General features: G+C 47.3%; 1 protein-coding gene across 5 annotated transcripts in view; it reads right to left on the bottom strand.

Annotated features, from left to right (window-relative positions):
* Positions 1–4,080: 4,080 nt before the first annotated feature.
* Positions 4,081–22,591, bottom strand: part of RFX8 (regulatory factor X8) — an 87,285-nt gene continuing 68,774 nt past the window's right edge. For 3 of the 5 annotated variants that reach the window (XM_017864992.1, XM_017864991.1, XM_017864990.1), the window contains exons 10-15: positions 22,309–22,367; positions 20,377–20,533; positions 17,834–17,928; positions 12,797–12,911; positions 9,229–9,545; positions 4,081–4,440 (exon numbers count right to left, since the gene is read on the bottom strand). In XM_017864992.1, the coding sequence (XP_017720481.1) occupies positions 4,264–4,440; positions 9,229–9,545; positions 12,797–12,911; positions 17,834–17,928; positions 20,377–20,533; positions 22,309–22,367 (920 nt within the window). In that variant the 3' untranslated portion in view covers positions 4,081–4,263. Of the gene's footprint in view, positions 4,441–9,228; positions 9,546–12,796; positions 12,912–17,833; positions 17,929–18,208; positions 18,708–20,376; positions 20,534–22,308; positions 22,368–22,591 lie in introns of those variants that run through there. The other 2 variants (XM_017864993.1, XM_017864994.1) reach the window with 2 other exon arrangements.

Raw genomic sequence — 22,591 nt, 5'->3', positions numbered from 1 at the left:
GGAGCCCGGAAGCGCCCCCCTGCGGCGGATCCCTGCAGCCGCGCGCCTCGCTCAGAAGTCCAGGCTCGCAGAAGACCAGGTTCCACGCACACGCCGCGCATCCTGCGGAGTCCTCCTCGCGCGCCAGGTCCCGGGATGAGTTCGTTTCCTGCAGGATGGCACAGGTTCCGCAGAGGGTGGGCGTTCAAATCCCGGCTCAATACACGCCTCTGCTCAACAGCTGTGAGACCTGCCAAGCCACTTAACCTCTCTGTGCCCATTTCCTTCATTAGCTGACAAAGATAATATCTACCTCTTAAGGATGATGGATGGGACGGTCGAACCATTAATATTTGAAGAGGCTTAGAAAGGTGCGTGGCATGGAGCAAACGCGATACAGTAGTCCCTTGGTATCTGAGGGGAATGGTTACAGGACCCTCGTGGATACCAAAATCCAGAGATGCTCAAGTTCCTTATAAAAAACTGTGCAGCATTTGCATATAACCCATGCGCAGCCTCTTTTGATATCTAAATTGCTTATAAAATGCCTAATATAATGTAAATACTATGTAAATTGTTGTTTACTATATTTATTAGGTAATAGGACCAGAAAGAAAGCCAGTATACGTTCAGTACAGATGCAATCACCCTTTTTTATTTTGTATTTTTCTGATGAAGAGTCTTGCTCTGTCCTCCCAGGCTAGAGTGCAGCGGCACAATCACAGCTTACTGCAGCCTCAACTTCCCAGGCTCAGGTGATCCTCCTGCCTCAGTCTCCAAAAGTGCTGGGATTACAGGTGTGAACCACTGCGTCCAGCTTTTTTTTTTTTTTTTCAAATATTTTCAGTCTGTGGTTGGTTGGGAACCCACAGATACGAAAGGCCGACTGTATTTAGTTAACTAGATACTAAAGGTAAGGATTGTTACCATCATCTTACTAGAGGAGAAAACTGAATAAATGATGGAGGTAAGATTAGCACCAATTCCATCTGATGCCCATTCTCTTTCTCTGCAAGGACGATAACCCTTCTTACACTTTGCTGTGTCAGGAGGGCATCGCAGCCAGTTCATCTAACAGCAGAATTAAGTTATTTGCATTTAAGCTGAAACAAACTGGCTGAGGCCACATGGACAAATACCACCTTGGCCAAGGCCCTCATTCCAGGTCACTAGAACTCCGGTCCAAGCCCTGGAAAGGAAAAATGTGGAACAATACTGCAGGCTTTTGGCTCTTTTCTTTTCCTTTCATTTCCTCTCCTCTCCTCTCCTTTTCTTTTCTTTCTTTCTTTCTCTTTCTTTCTTCCTTCCTTTTCTCTCTTTCTTTCTCTTTCTCTCTTTCTCTCTCTTCCTTTCTTTTTCTTTCTTCCTTCCTTCCTTCCTTCCCTTCCTTCCTTCCTTCCCTTCCTTCCTTTTCCTTCTTCCTTCTCCTTCCTTCCTTCCTCCCTCTCTCTCTCTTTCTTTCTTTGTCTTGCTCTGTCACCCAGGCTGGAGTGACGTGGCATGATCATGACTCACTGCAGCCTGGATTGCCTGGATTCAAGTGGTCCCCCGTCCTCAGCCTCCTCAGTAGCTGGTACTACAGGCACACCACCATGCCTGTTGGGTCATTTTTATTTTTTGTAGAGATGAGGTTTCACTCTGTTGCCCAGGCTGATATCAAACTCCTGAGCTCAAGCAATTCTGTGACTTCAGCCTCCCAAAGTGCTGGGGTTACAGACATGAGCCACTGCATCGGGCCCACATTTTCTTCATCCTTTCATATTGATGAACATTTAGGTTGTTTCTGCCTTAGTTATTGTGAATACTACTGAAATAAACGTTAGAGTGTAAATACCTCTTTGATATCCTGTCTTGAATTCTTTTGGGTAATACCCGTAAGTGTGATTGCTGAATCATAAGATAGTCTTCCTTCCACCAGGAACCTCCAATCCAATCCCCATAAAGTGGCCAATGCCACTTACTCATTTATTTTTAAGACAGGGTCTCGCTCTGTCATCCAGGCTGAAGTGCAATGGCATGATTGTAGTTCACTACAGTCTTGAACTCCTGGGCTCAAGCAATCATCCTGCCTCAGCCTCCTGAGTAGCTGAGACTACAGCCACATGCCACCATATCGAGCTATTTTTTTTTTTTCTTTTGTAGAGATAGGGTTCTCATTATGGTGCCCAGGCTGGTCTTGAACTCCTATGCTCAAGTGATCCTCTCACCTTGACCTCCCAAAGTGTTGGGATTATAGGTGTGAGCCACAGTGCCTGGTCACCTTGTATTTTTAAAGATACACTTTTGTATATAACGTATGCAGAAATGCAATCAAGTCAAATCACAAACTTCGTGACACAGTTTCGCAAGGTGAACACACTACACTGTGTGGCCAGCCACCAGCCCAAGAATGGGAGCGCCATGAGGGTTCCTGGCATAGACTTCATGGAGTCGCAGCCTTGACAGCCATTTTTAAACCTGATATAAGCTGTTTGAAATCCAGCTGAACTCTGTCATCCTTGTCCTCAGTGAGACTTCTCCTCTCTGTGTGGTGTTTGCAATATAGCCTGCTTGTTCCTCATCCCACTGATGCCAAATCCAGCTCATGCCACAGCTGCTGGCTGTGGAAAAAATCTAATGGTCAACACTGGAGTCATGTAAATGAGTTCCCTCCTTTATGCATGTTTTCTTTAAATGACCCAGATCCACAAGTCCTGAGGGAAAGCCTGAGGAACAGCTCCCTGGGCCTTAATAAAGGCAGGTCCCTCAGGCTCAACCACAGGCTGGTTGAGCTCCCTGCTGCCTCCAGACTCCTCCTGGCCCTCCTAGTGATTCGGTGTCCCTAACCTCTCTGGGTCTGTGAGCAATAAACTTCTGCTTCCTGCATGGTAGTTTCACCAACACACCCAAACTTTACTCTCTCCCCCACCCACCCCATCAGGGCTCTCCTAGGCAGGTCCCAAGATCAAATAAGAAACCATAATAATACAAATCACGACAGTCCCAGAAGTCCCCCCTCCTCTCTGTTACTACCCATCCTCACCCCCTATCCTAACGTCTAATGCTACAGAGAAAAAAATGAAAATGGTTTTCTTTGGTAGACTTGGGCATTCAAGGACAGAACGCTCAGAATGACTTCTGCTAGCTCTTAGCGAATCAGTTTACCCCAAAATATGCAAACAAAATTCACCGTTCCCAGACTTACAGATCCTGCTGTTGCCTCTCTGTTCTGTGACTCAGTCCACCAATTGTCTACTTACGAGCAAACACATGACATGCGAAGTCACTGAGCAGTGAGCAAAAGAATACGTCTCTCACTCATTCTTTGACAAACTCCTCCCACACAGCTTGAGATAATATATTAAATGTAGTTGAAAAGGGCTCTTAAATATGATTTTTTTTAACCATAAAGATGAGTAATTCTTAATGAACCTACAGACGTATAGTTCCTGTGTTTAAAATTTCCAAGCATTTAGGGAAACGTAATTCATTTCATAAGTAAATGTCATTCATTCCATATGTAAATATACATGAAATTTTGTTCATTTCATATGTAGTATGAGATCAATGAAATATTTTCTATTTTTTCCATGTATACTGGAAATCATGTTAAGCATGAGTTTTAAAATTCCTTTTAAATATTATAATCAGTTACATAAAATGGATTTTGTGTAACAATGATCTATTCCTACTTTCAGCAGTTTTAGGATTTTGCTGCAAAAGAGAAAGAGTGATTCAAAGCAGGACATTAGCCTCTGCTACATACATTGTTGCATTCAAAATTCTCTCACTTTAAGAAAATCGGGATAGTGAACCGAAGGTGTTTAATGAACCAGTGAGTGATTTTAACAGTGATACCACATTGATTTTTCTTTTCTGTTCCTCACTGCCTGAGGGGATCTATCTACAAATTCTATTTCGATCGAGGCACCACCAAGGGGAGGAAAAATATTACCACTGGCATTTTACTGCTTGTACCAGTTGGTATTCTTCGAACTTTTTCTTTCTCTGGAGCCTTAACCATTTCTTTACTCCCAAGAAGCATTCTCAAATTTCTTTTCTGCTGTCTCAAAATAGAAATACTCGGAAAGCCCCAAAAGAAAAGCAACACAGGCAAAAATTATTCTCCAAATCAGTTTATGTATTTTATCAAAACCACCTCCTTAGAAATACATATAAACATAGACAATGCTACATCTATTATATACATAACATCATCTTTCGTCAATAGAAAAACTTCAGTATTTAATATTTTTAAGAATGCAAGTCTATCAGTTTTCCTATTCTCTATTCAAATAAATAATCTCACACATTAGCATTGCTTTCTCTGAAATAAATGTCTTCAGAGCTTTGGGGTACATCTGATATCTGAATCACAAATTGTTGTCCATCTTTTAGGGTTATGAGGGCTTCTTGTCCCATAGGAAGGCTGAGTTTAACTGCACTTTCGGTGGTTTCATCTTCCAACAGCACCTGGATGAGCTGCAAGAGGGAAATGTTTAAAGGCAAAAGGTAAAAAGAGACAGTTATACTATTCCTTGTTGCAGGAACTACCATTTGAATTCTTCTACCAAGCCCGTGGTCCCCCCCGGGATGTAAAGGAGAAGTTCATGCATTTATTCTTTTTTTTTTTTTTTTTTGAGATGGAGTTTCACTCTTGTTGCCCAGCCTGGAGTGCAGTGGCGCCATCTCAGCTCACTGCAACCTCCGCCTCCCGGGTTCAAGCAATTGTCCTGCCTCAGCCTCCCAAGTAGCTGGGATTACAGGCATGTGCCACCATGCCCAGCTAATTCTGTATTTTTCGTAGAGACAGGGTTTCACTATGTTGGCCAGGCTGGTTTTGAACTCCTGACCTCAGGTGATTCACCTGCCTCAGCCTCCTGAAGTGCTGGGATTACAGGTGTGAGCCACCGCACTCAGCCCATGCCTTTATTCTTACTAGGAGAACTCCTGATTTCTCAGGAAAACACTCAGGGTCCAGTGAGAACTTAGTGGGAGGCTTTGCAAGGCAGGGATGGTGCAGGGGCGGGGAGCTGATGGGCTATCTTTAGGGAAATGAAGAGGGCTCTGAAGTTTGTGAGAAATGTCCTCGTGAGAACCAACCAACACTCTTCCTTAACAGACACCGGAGAAAGCAGGTGAGTCGTGAAAGTTGGGAGGGAGCTTGTGAAAGGCACCCACAGTCTCCGTGTGGCTGTAGCACCCATCAATTTGGGGGTCTCCAGACAGGTACTAATCCCCGCATTCTCATCAAGTCTCTGGAGCTGACATACTCGGCTCCAATTCTCACAGTGGCTCTCCTTCCCCCATCCGTCAAATAAACTATTAATTTGTGGAGGGCGGGAACCTATGAAAACAGCAATCCGGTACTGGTGACTCAATTGGAAGTAACCGATTCGAAAGGTGTGGAGGTTCCAAGTTAGTAGAAGCTCTCTTCAGCCACTTCGCCTGACGAGCAAGTCTTCCTATCGGAGAATGGCGAATGTACCATCCCTCCCTTAGCTCCAGGAAACTTGGCCATGACTACTTTAAAACCAATAGAAATGTATTCCCTTGGTCTGATTTCATCAATAAACCTCCTATAAGCTAGTATATTTTGACAGAGATGTATGCATCATAACTTCAAATGCAAAGTTTATGAAAGTTGTCTCATTCTTTCTCTAAATTCGACAAAACCATCACCACCCCATGAAAAGATGTTTTCTTTTCAAAAAACTGTTTTCACCTTTAGCTTAGAGGTGAAGAGACACTTAAAAAATTTTTGTTTTGCCCTGCTGTAATCCTGGAGTACATGACCTAAATTCGTTATTTGATATCATTATAGTTTTTCACTTTGTTCTTAAACATGCCTTGGCATCTATTTTGAATGCCGCTGGAATGTAGAAGAGGGACAGATGGATATGGTAATCTGGAATGCTGACTTCAGTTGTTACTGTAGGTGCAGGCCAGAGCTAAATTGTTCAGGGAATGAGGCTGCCACAGCTGTGCAGCTGAATGGGGTGTTAACTCGTGGCAGATGAATGCAGATGGGACAGGCAGTGTGTGCTTTTTTGTTCATGATGAGTGCACGTACTGAATAATGGATGCAATGAAAATCAGATGAGCGTAACTTTTTGGTGTGCTTGTTTAAGTCATTATAGCTAATTCAGCAGGCAGGAACGAACAGAAGCAGGTTTAATTAATATCTAATGTGTATTACCTCGGATTACCTGACATTCATCTGCGTGTATTGCTTTATTATGTAGTTCAATTAAGTATTTAGTATCTTCTCTATTGTTTCCACCCATTAAATATAGGTCAAACCTCATTGCAAGAAACTTCAGAGAAGCTAAGGGATTGGGCCAAGAGTGTCAAGAGCAAGTGCTCAGCTTCCCCCGTGGTGGGGAAATGATGATGATGACCAGTGGTTACTGGGTACTTACTATATTCTAGGAAATAGTCTAAGCATTTTACAACAATTAACTCATTTAAACCTCCTAACGGGTCCTATGGAATTAAGACATGAGTATCTCCATAAGTTAAGCAATGTGTTCAAGGTTCTAGCTAATAAGGGGAAGAAGTAGAATTTGAACCCAGAAATGTATGTACCAGGATTGCCCTTATCAGACTTGAAGGTATTTTTAATAATTAGTCTCAAGTAACCAATTTTGGAATTAAAGCAGATGGTAGAAAATGCTCTCAGAGAGAGAATGCTGAGGACAGTCTTCGAAGGATCTGTGGAGGTGTAAATTCCTGTTCTCCCAATGATTAGTGAGGTGACCTTGGGAAAATTACCCAACCCTTCAAGATCCTCAGTTATGCCAGTTGTAAAATGGGGTTGATGGTAACATCCATTTCATTGAGATGAAAATATGCACTTAAATGCTCAGTCCCGGGAGACTGTCAGCGTCTGCTCTTCATGCCTTCTAACTGTGGCCGAAGAGGTAAAAGCTTACTCCTGGTTACCTTGCTGACTAAGAAGCATGTGTTTGTAATCTGACTAACATTCTCCACTTCGCTGAACTTTAGTCCGGCTCCCGAACCTTCTCCTTCACTTACTTCCTTGTAAAATCCAGTTTTAGCAAGAACCCTGCTGAGTCACTTTAGCAAGAATGCCCCATCTCCACATCTGATCAGTTTCCTCATCCTCTGCCAGCCTCCAGGTGATGTTTGGTCACCCCAGCTGGCTGGACTTCTACAAGAATCCTGTTAGGTGGGTTTAGCCAGAATCTCCCTTACCTCTGACATTTCTTCTTAGTAAGTTCCCATCCACTGACCCCCACCCGGCTCCTGGGCTACAAATTCTGCACCCGCCACCCTGTCCCTGCTATACTCAGAGTTAAACCCAATCTCCCTCCCCGACTGCAAAAGCCCAGTGGAGATGGTACTGAATAAAGCCTTCCTTATGGATAAAGCCTTCCTTATGGTGCTTTAACAAGCGTCACTGAAAGATGTTTTTGTTTTTCCTTTAACAAATTGTCATGCTACACTCTGACCTCTTGCCCCAGCCGGTGAGCGCAAAGAATTGGCTTTCACTTGGAGATGAACACTGCAGCCCAGCATGAATGCTGGCCCTGCTAGGGCCCTACGGAATGTCTCCAGAGTACACTCAGGTACTTTCCACTGGCGGCCCCTGGAGGGCTTTGCCGCCAGGTACAGCAGCAGGGAGAGCCATTCTCCTAGGCATAGCCCGGCCAAGCCATCACCTCTTCAGATCTAACTGGGCCTTCTTTCTGCCAACTGCCTGGAAACACTTGCTTCCTGAAAGCGCCTTAGCTGCCACCAGCTAAGGAGGCCCAGCTCTCGTCAGCACCCCCAAGTTAGGGTCAGTGTTTCACTACTGCATGCTTCATTGACCATGTCTGCTTTTTTCACATGGACACTCATGGAGGTGAGTTTCTCATTTACGGACAACATCTGAATCCACCTCATAGAGAGCACTGAACGCACCTGGATATGTGACTTACTATCATCAAAGTGAGAAACAAAGACCAAATGCAGCTAGAGAACGGGGAAACCTGAGACACACATTTCCCTAGCTCCTGTTTTTTTTTTTGGTTGTGGTGGTTTGTTTTGGTTTTTTTTTTTTTTTTTTTTTTTTTTTTTTTGATCTAGGGAGGTGTCTTGTCCAAGCGTTGCTCAATAACAGTGTGTGCAAGATCTCTGCAACTGGAGAACTCGGAATGAGAGTTTGCTCAAGAAGGAAAGGGCCCTGGAAGGTTCCTAGTATTCTGCGGACTCTAACGCGTGAAGAGTTTTAGGCTGTGACTCATTGCCGTGGCCGAGACCACTATTAACCTGCTTCAGGTTGAATGATTGCACCTGCTTCAGTTTCCTATTAAGCACAACTCATCTGTGCGAGAGGGGAATTTGTGGGCACAAAAAGAAGATGGATGGCAGCTAAACATCAAACATGTGCACAGAAATTAGTCCTAAGACAATTGCTGTCAGTGTTTTTTTCACCAGCTCACTCCCCGCTCCTCAATGCAGGCATTTCAGTTGTTCCTCCGTCAGCCCAGCTCTGCTTCATGGCACTGAGGTCCATGTCTGACCTCTCCAACCTGCGTCCCGCACTCCTCAGGGCATAAAACAACCTCCTGTCTAGGGTTGTAGGTGAAGAATGGATTTGAGATCAGGCAGGCTGGGGCTCCAATCTCTGCTCCACTATTTCTTTGCATTTCCTTACTGTGTGACTTTGTGCAAGTCACTCAGCTTCTGTGAGCCTCAGTTTCCTCATCCATCAAATGACAATGACAAGAACAAATACTCTACAGGATGGCATGGCTTTGAGATAACATACACAGGGGCTCTATAGTAGGTGTTCGGTAAATAGCAACTCTAATCTTTATGTCTTTCAGCAGGTATCCCAATGTAATCTTTTCAAAATCCTCTCTGTTCAGACCACCTGACATTTCCTTTTTTTGAACACTAGGGGCATTTTCAGTGCATGCCCCGCAGAGGTGATACACCACCGCTAGGTGTGCTATTGCTGAGTTAAAGTCTAACCAGGCCAAGTACACTCTGGGAAGGCAAGAAAGACCCAGGCCATCCAGAGGGTCCACACTTCTAATCATGCCAGGCACCTATTAATGTTCCACAAACCTGAGCCGACCAGTAATCAACAGATAGTGAATTAAACTCCCCCTGCCCCGGCAAAATCACCTAGGGTAAAGATGACTGTAGAATCCTTTACCATTATTTGGACAAAGTGATCCTGAGGGTTTTCCTAACCACCTGTGGCTCTTGTTCCCCTTGAAACAGCTGTGTGGAAGGGGGTCCTGGTGTCCCTACCTTATTGCCCGTGGCAGTGTCCACCAGGAAGCCCAGGATCCTGAGGACCATGTTGCTCACACCCACAGGATATCGGCCCCGGTCCATGTGTGTCAGCGTCATCCCCAGTGACTCCACGCTGGGGCCGGCACATGTCTGGGGCCACGAAAAATTCAGAGGGTGGAAAAGTGCCTGGTCTGGCTGGCCAAGAGTCTGGTCATCTGGTAGCATTTCCTTGACATTCCCCATGTCCTCCTCCTCCTCTTCCTCCTCTAGGCATGACTGAAGTATATGAATCACATATTCCAAAAGCAGTAAGTGAAACAGATGCCAGGAGCCTACATTTAGATAATAACCAAAAATTAATACATTTGATAGACAGACAATAAACAAATCACTGTGAAACTAAGAACTTTTCTGTGGCTAACACCTGTGTACATGAGCCTCGTTCCAATAGCTGACCCTGAAGGGGCCTGGGTGGGCCTCTTACGTAGCATCCATCAGTAGAAAATCCCTGGCAGGGCAGCTATTGGACAGAAAGGAGTGAAAGCTAAATAGCCTAAGCCATGAAAAGGTACTTAAAATCCATCCAGTGTGAGATGGGAGGAAAGCAAACCCTACAGGGAACTGGGTGCTGCTCCCAGAGCTGGAGAGGGTGCCCCTCAGCCTCACCGTGCCCCATGTATGATCCACAGGAACATCCAGCAGGGGTGGAAGGAAATGGGGGCAGCATGCAGAAGGAAGGCTGCTGCTGTTTTGTGGTGCTTGAAACGTAGTGCCTTGCCCCTCTTGCAGACCCTGTGGCTGCAGTTCTTTATGTAGGGAGTGAGTAAGGAGGCTGGCTGGCGCTCCACCTGCGAGAGGTATCTTCTCAGGTGGGCCTGCAAGTGCTGTCGTCAGAGAGACAGGAGGGTATGTGACTTAGCTGAATGCTCCAAATCCCAAGGCCTTTGCACTCCCAGAAAGGAAAACAATCATTAATGTTTGCTTGAGAAACAGACGGGGAAATCTGGCCTGTTGCAATTGTTAAAAGATAAGTTTTACATAAAGGTAAAACCATGACTCTTACAAATATAAAATGGACACATCAGGCTGGGCACAGTGGCTCACACCTGTAATCCCAGCATTTTTGGACGCCGAGGTGGGCAGATCACGAGGTCAGGAGATCGAGACCATCCTGGCTAACATGGCGAAACCTCCTCTCCACTAAAAAGTACAAAAAAATTAGCTGGGCATGGTGGCACATGCCTATAGTCCCAGCAACTTGGGAGGCTGAGGCAGGAGAATAGCCTGAACCCAGGAGGCAGAGGTTGTAGTGAGCAGAGATCGCGCCATTGCACTCCAGCCTGGGTGACAGAGTGAGACTCCATCTCAAGAAGAAGAATAAAAGGACATATCAAAGGTTTTATTTAACTCATTAATTAAATGATATATTACATCTCATTGCTACATCAGTTAAGATGTTGCCACTGGTTCAAAAGAGAATTCAAAGTACTAACTACATACTATACACAGAAAAGAATGCTGACAGTGATGAATAGATGCAAAAGGGATCTGTCCTCAGGGCAGTATCAATGGCAACCACCTGACACAACCAACTTGTATTTCTGTGGATGAGGGTCATCTGCATTATCAGTTTGCTGTAACTTTACAGAGCTATAAAAATAACTCAAAGACAATGGAAGGTAGAGATAATCCAGAAGGCTATGCCAACCTTTTGTCCATTTCAAAGCCTTTTGTCCATTTCAAAGCCTTTTGTCCATTTCAAAGCCTTTTGTCCATTTCAAGTAATCTTTTCATCCATTTCAAAAGCCCTTCCCAAGTTTTTCCCTGAGTAGTGTTCTAGCCCTCCATGGATCTGGGTGAGGGGTAACTGCCCCTGTGGAAGGCATGATCTTGCCTGAAGTGAGCTGGACATCGTCTGGCCTATTTAACCTTGGAAAATCACAGTCCGAGTCTTGAAACCATTGTTCAAACTACTGGTGTGAATACATTGATTTCATATGGAGGTACAGAGAAGGTAGACTGGGAAAAGTAACAATTAGACTAGATTTCTTTTCTTTTTTTGAGACAGAGTCTGGCTCTGTTGCCCAGGCTGGAGTGCAGTGGCACAATCTCAGCTCACTGCAACCTCTGCCGCCTCAGCTCAAGCAATTCTCCCACCCCGGTCTCCCAAGTAGCTGGGACTACTGGGCCACCACACCTGGCTAATTTTTGCATTTTTTTTTTTTTTTTTGTAGTGATAGGATTTCACCATATTGCCCAGGCTGGCCTTAAACTCCGAGGTTCAAGAGATCTGCACGCCTCAGTCTCCCAAAGTGCTGGGCTACCACACCCGGCTCGGGGCTAGATTTCTTTCCGTGATGCACGTGAACTCTGCTCTCTCTCTGCTCTGGAAGAGCATGAGCATATAGCAGAGTCAGTGTGGACTTCATTGAAGGGAAGAGTCCCACTATAAGTGAGTGTCACTTATATGGCAGCTGACAGCGGCAGCCCTCAGGAGCTCCAAGGTGTCTGCAAAGCTGGTCTAGAATAGGGCTTGCTTTCTCTTCCTTCTTGCTGTGAGAGGATCTGGCAGCTCTCTGCGAAGGGATCACTTGCCATAGCTACTGTGCAAACTCACAGGACTGGAGACTATCTTTCCACTGCTGTATGCCCAGTGCCCAGGAAGGTGCTTGGGAAGCAAGAAATACCTTTTGAAGGAATGATCCATTCCATGAAGCTGGTGAGCTGAGTGGTGAACTTCCCTTCCTACAACCTTTTTTTTTTTCCTTTTTTCTTTTTTTTTTTTTTTTGAGGTGGAGTTTTGCTCTTGTCGCCCAGGCTGGAGTGCAATGGTGTGATCTCAGCTCACCGCAACTTCTCCCTCCCGGGTTCAAGTGATTCTCCTGCCTCAAGCTCCAGAGTTGCTGGGATTACAGGCTTCCGCCACCACACCCGGCTAATTTTTGTATTTTTAGTAGAGACAGGGTTTTACCATGTTGGTCAGCCTGGTCTCGAACTCCTGACCTCAGGTGATCCACCTGCCTCAACCTCCCAAATTGCTGGGATTACAGGTGTCAGCCACAGCACCCAGCCCCTTACAACCCTTTTTATAAGGCAACTGCATCAAAGATGCAACCTTCCCCAACAGAAGAAGACCAGTAATTTGACCAGGAAGTTTGCAAAATGCACATTACTTCACTCTCTCTACCATCTGCATACAATGGCAACTTAATCATTATTCCTGAGAGTTAAGTATGAGTGCTTCAAAGAGCCCATTTTGTCCTTCATCTCAGTCGTCTCTCTCAGTGCTTTCCTCAAAATGTCACACAGCTCATAATTCAAGAACCAGGAGAAGCTTCCTGTGTGTCTAACGATGATGAAACAGGAAGGAAAAGCGTGGTCCATCTGTTTGACAGGCTATCACACTGACACTACAAATAAAAATTCCTATCGTGTTGTATGGTTTGCTGTGTCTATGTTATACTTTACATAAAAAGGTTAAAAGAAGATGGCTGGATTCTACATAGCAATATGCAAAATACTTACGCCATAACAACATTTTTAAAAGGTAGAACACACAATATTTTCTTATTCTCTGACTTACCAAAACTGTCTCTGTGGCAGAGGGTCATGGCTCTGCTCACAGCAGTGAGAAGAAGGTTCCATCTCAGCTGGAAGCCGGCGGCCAGTTTGATAAACTCTTCTTTGCTTCTGCTGGGCTATTAAGTTTTTGTGAGAAAAAAGGCTGCAGTTTGTGATAAAATCAAGAAGCATAGTATGTTTTCAAAGGCACACATTTGTCATGCACATGCAGTTGTAAAGAGCCAAAGAAGAGGAAGATGAAATAACAAGGGTGGGAAGTGAGGCAGCAGGGGCCAATGTCTGGTCTTTCTCTGTCTTCCACGGACATGGTTCCAGGGCACAGCCCTTTGAAGTCGGTGGAGAGGAGGGAGGTAGGAAATTGGCTTACTTTTTCTCTTAAAATCACCATGCAATTTTTTCTTTTTTGGAGACATGGTCTTCCTGTTCCCCAGGCTGGAGTGCAGTGGCACAACCTTGGCCCACTGCAGCCTCGAACTCCTGGGTTTAAGCGATCCTCCCCCCTCAGCCTCCTGAGTAGCTGGGACTACAGGCATGCAGTACTGCACATGACTAATTTAATTTTTGGGGGGAGGGTGGGTAGAGATAAGGGTCTCATTGTGTTGCTCAAGCTGGTCTTAACTTCTGGGCTCAAGTGATCCTCCTGCCTCAGCCTCCCAAAGGCACTGGGATTAGAGGCATAAGCCATCATGCCCAGCATCACAGTTTTTAAAAAGAGGTCACTTGTGATGTGTGACACAGAAACAAACACCGTAGGGACAGCCTCATTGAAGTCCACTTGGAATGGCATGAAGAGGGGCAGGGGCTGTTTTATTCCTGCACTCCTGCATGTCAAATCTGGTTGTGGAAAAGGGGCACAGAATCCCATAATAATGAAAAGCAGTGGTGCTCATTTGGAAAAGCTGGTCGTCATGCTTGCTGTGTAAGCAAGCTCCAAACTGGAAAGTCTCAGCCCCTGCACCCAGTGGAACCAAGATCGTCTGACAGCCTCACTGGCACTAAACTGTGTACCAGTAAGATGCCGCTGCATGCAGACTAAGTGGTTCCCTCTACCCAGACGGAGAGCGGCCTTGGACCACACTTGAAGCCATCTGTAAGCCCTGAGTCACGGATTTCAAATGCATCTGTTGATAGGCATGCTCCAAGCCTCTTTTCATCCTCAGTCACATGCCTGTGGACCCACCACAGCTCCCCCACGTCTTTGAGGAAGAAATGGAGAGCCTGGCTAGAAACCAAGAATGCCCTTTCCTGTCATTGCTTTTTTTCCCTCTGCCCCAGCGAAACCCTTGGCACACCAGAAGGTGGCCCTGAGTTTCGGGGAACATGAGGTCCTTTCGGTAGCAGCCTCCTCCTCAATACTCCTCACCATCTGAGACGGACTCTTGGGAGGAGCCCCTCTTTTTGTGTTGAAGGGACAGTGAGAGTACAAAAGCACAGGGATCCTGCTGGGCGCCGTGGCTCACGCCCGTAATCCCAGCACTTTGAGAGGTAGAGGCAGGTGGATCATTGGAGGTCAGGAATTTGAGACCAGCCTGGCCAACATGGCAAAACCCCATCTCTACTAAAAATACAAAAATTAGCTGAGCAGGGTGGCGCACGCCTGTAATCCCAGCTACTCCGGAGGCTGAAGCAGGAGAATCGCTTGGACCTGGAAGGCGGAGGTTGCAGTGAGCCGAAATTGCACCACTGCACTCCAGCCTGGGTGACAGAGCGAGACTCCATCTCAATTAAAAAAACAAAAAACAAAAACCCACAGGAATACTTCCTAAAAGCATCGAGGGATGCAGCTCTGAGTGACCAGGGCTCTCTCTGCACAAATGTTTGCAAGTCAGCCATAAACACCATTGAGCATCCTTCCTGTCACCTCCACAGTATGGCACTTTCTGTCCCCCAACATAGAAGCTCCTCCAGGGCCCGAACTGCCCTCTGCTCGCTGACTGCGAGATGCTAACTGAAGCCATGGGGCATCTTTGACAAGCCCAAGGGTGTGCATCTTAACAGTCTGAGCATTTGATTGACAGTAATCTGGTTTGTAAAATCAGCCACGCTCTTTTACAAAACAAGACCGTCAAAGGCACGCAGTAACAAAACACTATTTTTTTTTTTTTTTTTTTTTTTTTTTTTTTTTTTTTTGAGGNAAGTCAGCCATAAACACCATTGAGCATCCTTCCTGTCACCTCCACAGTATGGCACTTTCTGTCCCCCAACATAGAAGCTCCTCCAGGGCCCGAACTGCCCTCTGCTCGCTGACTGCGAGATGCTAACTGAAGCCATGGGGCATCTTTGACAAGCCCAAGGGTGTGCATCTTAACAGTCTGAGCATTTGATTGACAGTAATCTGGTTTGTAAAAATCAGCCACGCTCTTTTACAAAAACAAGACCGTCAAAGGCACGCAGTAACAAAACACTATTTTCTTTCTTTTCTTTTCTTTTTTTTTTTTTTTTTTTAGGTGGAGTCTTGCTCTGTCGCCCAGGCTGGAGTGCAGTGGCCAGATCTCAGCTCGCTGCAAGCTCCGCCTCCCGGGTTTACGCCATTCTCCTGCCTCGGCCTCCCGAGTAGATTGGACTACAGGCGCCCGCCACCACGCCCGGCTAATTTTTCGTATTTTTTTAGTAGAGACGGGGTTTCACCATGTTAGCCAGGATGGTCTCGATCTCCTGACCTCGTGATCCACCTGTCTCAGCCTCCCAAAGTGCTGGGATTACAGGCTTGAGCCACCGCGCCCGGCAAAACACTATTTTTCTGATGTGCCTCCTTTGTGAAGGCAGAAGGTACAATGATGGAGACCTGGGAAACACATAGTGCTCTGTGGTTTACGATGTAGGATGGCAGGGTTGGTAGTGATGATCTCAGCGGGTCCATCTGATTAAAGCTGGAGGCTGAGTTCTAGCTTCCACTTAAGGAACAGACAATGGACAGCTCCTGTCTGTGACAATGTATGATATAAGCCTTCAGCTAGCGAATGAATAAATGTCTCAGTAGCCATTCAGCTCTGGACATGGTCACTGTTGTTATAAATAAGCTTTGCCTAAGATCAACAGGAGGAATAAAAACCATACAGAATCTGGGATAATTATTTTCAAGAAGCAAATGAGACCAGACACCTGCCAGGGGTTGGAGCTGGCTTTCTAGTTCCTTCCTGAGGATTTTTCTGGTTCATATCTAGGAGGTTTAAGACCCCAAAGTCCCCAGCAGTCTTCTTGATCTCAGTTATTATTTCTCCTCTTTCTTCTCAACTGAGAGTTCAGAGATACAGACAAGGTCAGGCGGGCAGCACAAGGGAGTGGCCACAACATGGCCAGAAACTTAAAGAGAAAGCCCAGAGCCACGCTGCCAGCCCCAGGCCCTCGGAGTCTTTGTTCTCTCCACAGTGTGGACCGCTCCTTCCTTCCTAGGTAAGCTCACTCCTGCTCCTGAATGCCCAGTCCCCCTCTCTCAGCTTATTTTAATCCTACACATGTTTTGTATCCCAGTTTTAAGTCCCACCTTCTTTTCAAGGCCTTTCCCAACCACTCCAGCCTTGGCAAGCACAACGTCTCGAGAGGTGGGGCCTGGGCTGCCTTGTTTCCCTCTAGGGTTTTTGTTGTTTGTTTGCTTTTTTTGCGACAGAGTCTTGCTCTGCCACCCAGGCTGGAGTGCAGTGGTGCGTTCTTGCCTCACTGCAACCTCTGGCTCCCAGGTTCAAGTGATTCTCATGCCTCAGCCTCCCGAGTAGCTAGGACTACAGGTGCGTGCCACCACGCTTAGCTCATTTTTTGTATTTTTTTTTTTTTTTTTTTTTTTTTTTTTAGTAGAGACGGGGTTTCACCGTGTTAGCCAGGATGGTCTCCATCTCCTGACCTCGTGATCTGCCTACCCTGGCCTCCCAAAGTGCTCGGATTACAGGTGTGAGCCACCATGCCTGACCAGATGGATTCTTTTGTTGCCGAGGCTGGAGTTCAGTGGCTCTCAGCTCACTGCAACCTCCGCCTCTGGGGTTCAAGCAATTCTTCTGCCTCAGCCTCCCAAGTAGCTGCGATTACAGGTATGTACCACCACGCCCAGCTAATTTTTGTATTTTTAGTAGAGACAGTGTTTCACCATGTTGGCCAGGCTGGTCTTGAACTCCTGACCTCATGTGATCCTCCCACCTTGGCCTCCCAAAGTGCTGGGATTACAGGCGTGAGCCACCGCCCGGCCTCCCTCTAGGTTTTAACCCACAGCCCCTAACTCTCTCCACCTGCCCTGGGCCCACGGATCGAGGGGCCGTGGCCTCTCTCAAGGCATTCTCAGCTCTCCACAGGTGACTGACCCCACGGAGGATGATGAAAATCAAGCCCAGGATCCCACTGAAGCAACTCCCAAGAGCCATTGGCCGGAAGGACCAAACCCGCCCATATCGACAACCAAACCGTCTTTGGGCTTTTGAAATCAAGCCAGACACTCTACTGGAACGTGTCTGCAAAACATGCAGACAAGCGCTGTTCTCCCCCTAAAACAGACAAAACCCCTCCTCTTCTTCCACAATCCCATTGGTGCAATACACACCTGTACACACAGTCACCCACACCCACTTACACACATGCTCAATCACACACATGCTGACCTGTGCACACACTCATCCATGCATGCTCAAACACCCACACACATACTGCACACGCTCATGCACACCCACTCACCGGTACACCACGCTCACACTCACACACATGTTCACACACACTGATACACATGCTCACCACACACTCCCACACACCACACACACTCCCACACATCACACACACTCCCATGCACCTGAACATGTGTGCGCGCGCGCGCGCGCGCGCGCGCGCGCACACACACACACACACACACACACACACACACACATTATGTGATGTGCTCCCCCCGGCCCCCATTCTTCACCTGCTACAGAGTTCGAGACCAACCCCTGCCCTCACACCCAGGCCAGCCTTGACACATTTCCAGCCAGAGCCTAAGAAGCCTCTTTCCCATCCCCTAGTCAATGGGCACTCATTTATCTAGAATGGTCAACACATTTTTTTTTAAGTCACAGCTTCCTACCTGGAACACAAATGCCTGGAGATGTGAAGATAGACAGCTGAGGAACACACTGAGATCTGTTGATGTTCCCAGCAAAGAAATTAAGTTTCTTAAACCTACAAAGACACAAAATAAACAAACAAAAGATTGCATGCAGCAGAGCAGATTTTCTCTGTAGGTATTTGTGTACCGGGTAACCTGGGAACATCACTGAACAATAGCTCGGAGGGACTCCCCAGGGCCTCACGCTCATTGTGAACAGAGGATGTCCTGAGGCTGGCTTTGTCACCTCTGCAGTCATCTATTCAGAATTACATGGACATACCTGTTGTGAGCCACCTCTGCCGCTTGTTGAAACAGAAACATTTTGAAACCATAAGTACACCTTGCAATTATCCAGACCTTGTCTTCAGATGAGCTCACTGCATGATATAGACATGACCTCACCTATCCTTGCCATCTTCAAAAAAGGGCTGGTTTATTAATGTCATTGAAGTGATGGCAGACATCAAAGCTGCTCAGAGAGGGTGAGCGCCTTGCTTGCAGTTATGCACTCAGTTAGGTGGAGCCTGGTGTGATGTCAGGTTCTGGGTCCTCCACCTGCACAGGTAGCACTGATAGGGAAAGAAGAGCCTTTGGCCGTCCAGGCTTTTTGAGTGCTTCTGCATACCAAGCAGAGTTTGGGAAACTGAGTCGGTTGCAGCAGCCCCCGAGGCTTGGTGGAGGTGCACTTGGACTTGGAGCTGGAAGCATTTGCCTGCAGAACTCTGCATCTTCCTGGTGGGACTCACGCAGATGCCAATGGGAGCACAGGAGCCCTGGCCAGACCAGTGGGCAGTCTGGAAGGCACCTGGAGAGGGCGTCTCATGCCCTCCTGGGACTCCCTGGGATCTAGCTGGGGGTAAGAGCAGGGCTTGGTTAGCCAGTGAGTTGGGAGGGGGACTTTTTGGGTTCCTACTAATCAGAACTGCAGAATTAGTAATCCTACCAATAGCTCTGAAGCCTGCTGGATTAGGTGTTAACTTTTTAGTTGCTGGATTGGTGGGGGAAAAAAAGTGCCCTATGGGAGGATCTGGGATTGGGGTCAGCCAGGGGACACTATCAAGGGACAGGACAGTGGAGGGGAGCAGTCAGAGGTCATTTACCAACAACCAGGGATGATATATTTTAGTATTTTAATAACTGGCACAACCCCACCAAGGCCAGCCCTACTTAAAGGTGAAAGGACGAGGATGGGCTAATTTACAGGTGGTGCTTCTGTGCACTCCTGAATTCTGTATGCATCAAGTCACAAAACACTGAAGTGCTCCTGCGGGCCACTGCAATGCTGCGTGGCCCAGGGTGAGTAAGACACAGCTGCCAGCCTGAAGGGGTTCATGGGAACTGAGCGGGCAGCTGTAGACACAGCTGAGAGTACTAGCAAGGAGTTATGCCCACAGAGGGAAAGGCCATTCTACTTACCTGGGGCATCCCGGCAGCGAGTGTTTGGAGAGGGCACACACAGGGGAGCCTGGCACCCTCCCCGTAGCCATGATAGGAGGGCCTAGAGATGCCCATAATTCATAATCGGTAACCATCCTGCAGCTCCCTGCCTCCCAGGTCCTCCCTGAGTCTGGAGAGCTCCTCCTGCCACTATGTTCACTACCCAGGGACGCAACAACACACACCAGCCAGGAATGCGAGCTCTTTATGGCAGGGGATTTTTTCTTGAAAACAACGACAATGATCAATAGCAAATGGCAAAAATATCCACCTGCTTCCTATCACTTGTTTGGAAAGGAATGAAATATGGTAAAAGCACCACTGTTAAACTTCACATTGCAAGTAACAAGAGTGATGGGAGAATGTGGCAAGGTAGACATCTAGCTCAAGGCAATTTAGGCATGATTGAGGAAACACAGGAGTCTGTGCGTGTAGACACAGATGCAGGAACTAAACTTTTCCCCCACAGGAGATATTCTGGAGATAAATACGGTCAAGCAGCAAGCACACTCATCTGGTCATTTATTAACTCAAATAACAGGTATCAGCACTGCTGCCCTGTCTGGCCCTGGAGTAGGTCCTGGGAGCACAGGGACAGGGCATTCCCTGGGGTGTTCATCACCCCACTACAGGAAGAGAAGTGTGAGCAGCCAACTTAGAACATCAGAGTTATAAAGTTCTACCCCTATTAAGAAATTCATGGCCAGACGTGGTGACTCAAGCCTGTAATCCCAGCACTTCGGGAGGCCGAGACGGGCGGATCACGAGGTCAGGAGATTGAGACCATCTTGGCTAACACGGTGAAACCCCGTCTCTACTAAAAAATACAAAAAACTAGCCGGGCGAGGTGGCGGGCGCCTGTAGTCCCAGCTACTCGGAGGCTGAGGCAGGAGAAAGGCGTAAACTTGGGAGGCGGAGCTTGCAGTGAGCAGAGATCCAGCCACTGCACTCCAGCCTGGGCGACAGAGCGAGACTCCGTCTCAAAAAAAAAAAAAAAAAAAAAATTCATGTTAACAATGGCCATGCTAGCCCCAAACCTATGCCCAACACGCCAATAAAGCAAGCTGTAGGAGGAGGATTACATTTCATCTCTGGGTTGTTCTCCAGTTCATCTGCGCCACTCCGGTCACTTGCCAGGGCTTTCTTAGAAGTAGCCAAAGTGGCTTGATTGATGATGGCCTGCACATCTGACTTCAGAACGCCGACACGCCTCTTACTTTTCAATACCGTTCTCATAGTCTAAAGATAATGGGGAGGCATAATACTTAATTCAATCTTGTCATTTTATTTTTGCCTAACTCTTCCCCAGATTGCCAAGATTTTTGTTGTGGGGGAGAAACAAACATTGATGCAGGTATTACCCATTAAAAATGAATCTTAAACAATGAAAAGGTTAAAACTGCACACATTCTAGAACTGCCACTCTGGAAGAAGAAAGAACGCATCTCTAGGAAGACGCATTCAGGGCTTGTCTGGCGCTGCTGCTGCTTCTCTGCACCACACTCACCCCACGCCTGAATGACTCTAGCGAGGGGTTGCCCGGGGATTCAGCCCCTACAAGGAAGGTGTAGACAGAGGCTGCACCGATCCTGAGCGAACGGCTGTGGGATTCGGAAGCTGGCTGTCCCTTCCTCGTGGGAGCATTGGCCATGAGGAATTTGGCCTCTGGGAGGTGATATCATCATCTGTCAAATGGGGACAAGCTAGTCCCCAACACTGTCCGACTGCCTGGGATGCAGCTGGTGGTCCCCATAGCAGTCCTGGGAGAAGGCACGAGTTACTCCTCCCTTTTACAGAGGAGGACACTGAGGGCTCTTGGAGTGTGAAGTAACTTTCCTGAGGGGCAGTAAGTGGGAAGATAAGGCTCGGAGCAGGGACGGGCTTCAGAACCCATGCTTGCTGCTCGGATTGAGAGGAAGAGCACGCTGCCGGGTCATTTCCAGACCAACCGAGTCAGGACTGTGCGAGCCTTGGAGAACAGGACTGGCTGTGACTGGCAGTGAGACACAACCCCACTGAGCTCGGAGTCTGGGGAGGGCTCTGCACTGGCAGGGTGGGGCCTGGCTCCGGGTCACAGAAGCCACAGCTGGGATCCTCCCAGTGGAGACTGATTTGGAGCAGAATGATGGTCCCCAGGCTGTGTCCTGATAGGGCACTCGCAGGACTTGAGAGGAGACTCCTGACAGCCCATGAGCCAGGTGCCAGCATCACAGAATCTTCTCTTCAGCCCTTCGCAACCTTTCTCTGAATCAACCCAGGATTGAAAAGGTCAGAGCTGAAGTAACTGGTGGCCTGGTCACACTGAGTCCACAGGGCCACACACACGGGTGAAGGGTATGTCTGTCTGTCTGTCACAGACTCTGCTACAACGCCCTGTTACCTCTGACACTGGCACCTCTGTGTGGGGCCTCCCTCAGACGTCTTTTTTAAAAATTTTTTTGAGATGGAGTCTAGTTCTGTTGTTCAGGCTGGAGTACAGTGGCACAATCTTAGCTCACCGCAAACTCCACTTCCCAGGTTCAAGAGATTCTCCTGCTTCAGCCTCCCACGTAGCTGGGACTCCAGGCACGTGCCACCATGCCCAGCTAGTTTTTGTATTTTTTTTTTTTTTTTTGATAGAGACAGGGTTTTGCCATGTTGGCCAAGCTGGTCTCGAACTCCTGACCTCAAGTAGTCTGCCTGCTTCAGCCTCCCAAAGTGCTGGGATTTCAGGTATGAGCCCTCCACACCAGGACATTGGGCATCTTTTAAATGTTGACCTGCTTTCCCTCCTGCCCGGAGAAAGCCAGGAGATTGGAGCCTTCCTGAGGATGGGCGGAAAGGGGGCAGGCTTTTAGTTTTGAGTCACGGGGGCCCACCTGGACTCCTCTGCCAGTGGCCAGGCAAGGCCACCCTGCCTGCCCTCTGCCCTCCAGGTGGACAGAGCAACCACTCGCTCTTAACAGGCACTTAGAGCTTTCACCTCTTTTCAGGAAACTGCCTTGTTCCCTCCTATCTGCTTGGCTGAAACCTACCTTAGCCATATTGGAAAGGTACGTCTTTCTTCTTAGTCTTTTGACAAATAGAGTAACTTCTGTTAAGAACAACACACATAGCCATTAATACGATAACTTCAAGTTCTCATGTGGGCAGTGGGGAAGAGAAGGCACATGTTTGGGGTAGGAAGGCATAGTTGGCTAAACTGCAACTTCCCCACCCCGTCTGCTGGCCCTGAGTGGCTACGAGATCCTGGCAGGGGACACTTGGCTGAAATGTCCTCATATGCCAGAAAAACTAAGTAGCCCCAGCATCTGACAT

Source organism: Rhinopithecus bieti, unplaced genomic scaffold (genome assembly GCF_001698545.2).
Source record: "Rhinopithecus bieti isolate Rb0 unplaced genomic scaffold, ASM169854v2 scaffold_76666, whole genome shotgun sequence".
NCBI classification, from domain to species: Eukaryota; Metazoa; Chordata; class Mammalia; order Primates; family Cercopithecidae; genus Rhinopithecus; species Rhinopithecus bieti.
The sequence above is the reverse complement of the archived record's forward strand: the minus strand, read 5'-3'. Positions and strand labels throughout refer to the sequence as shown.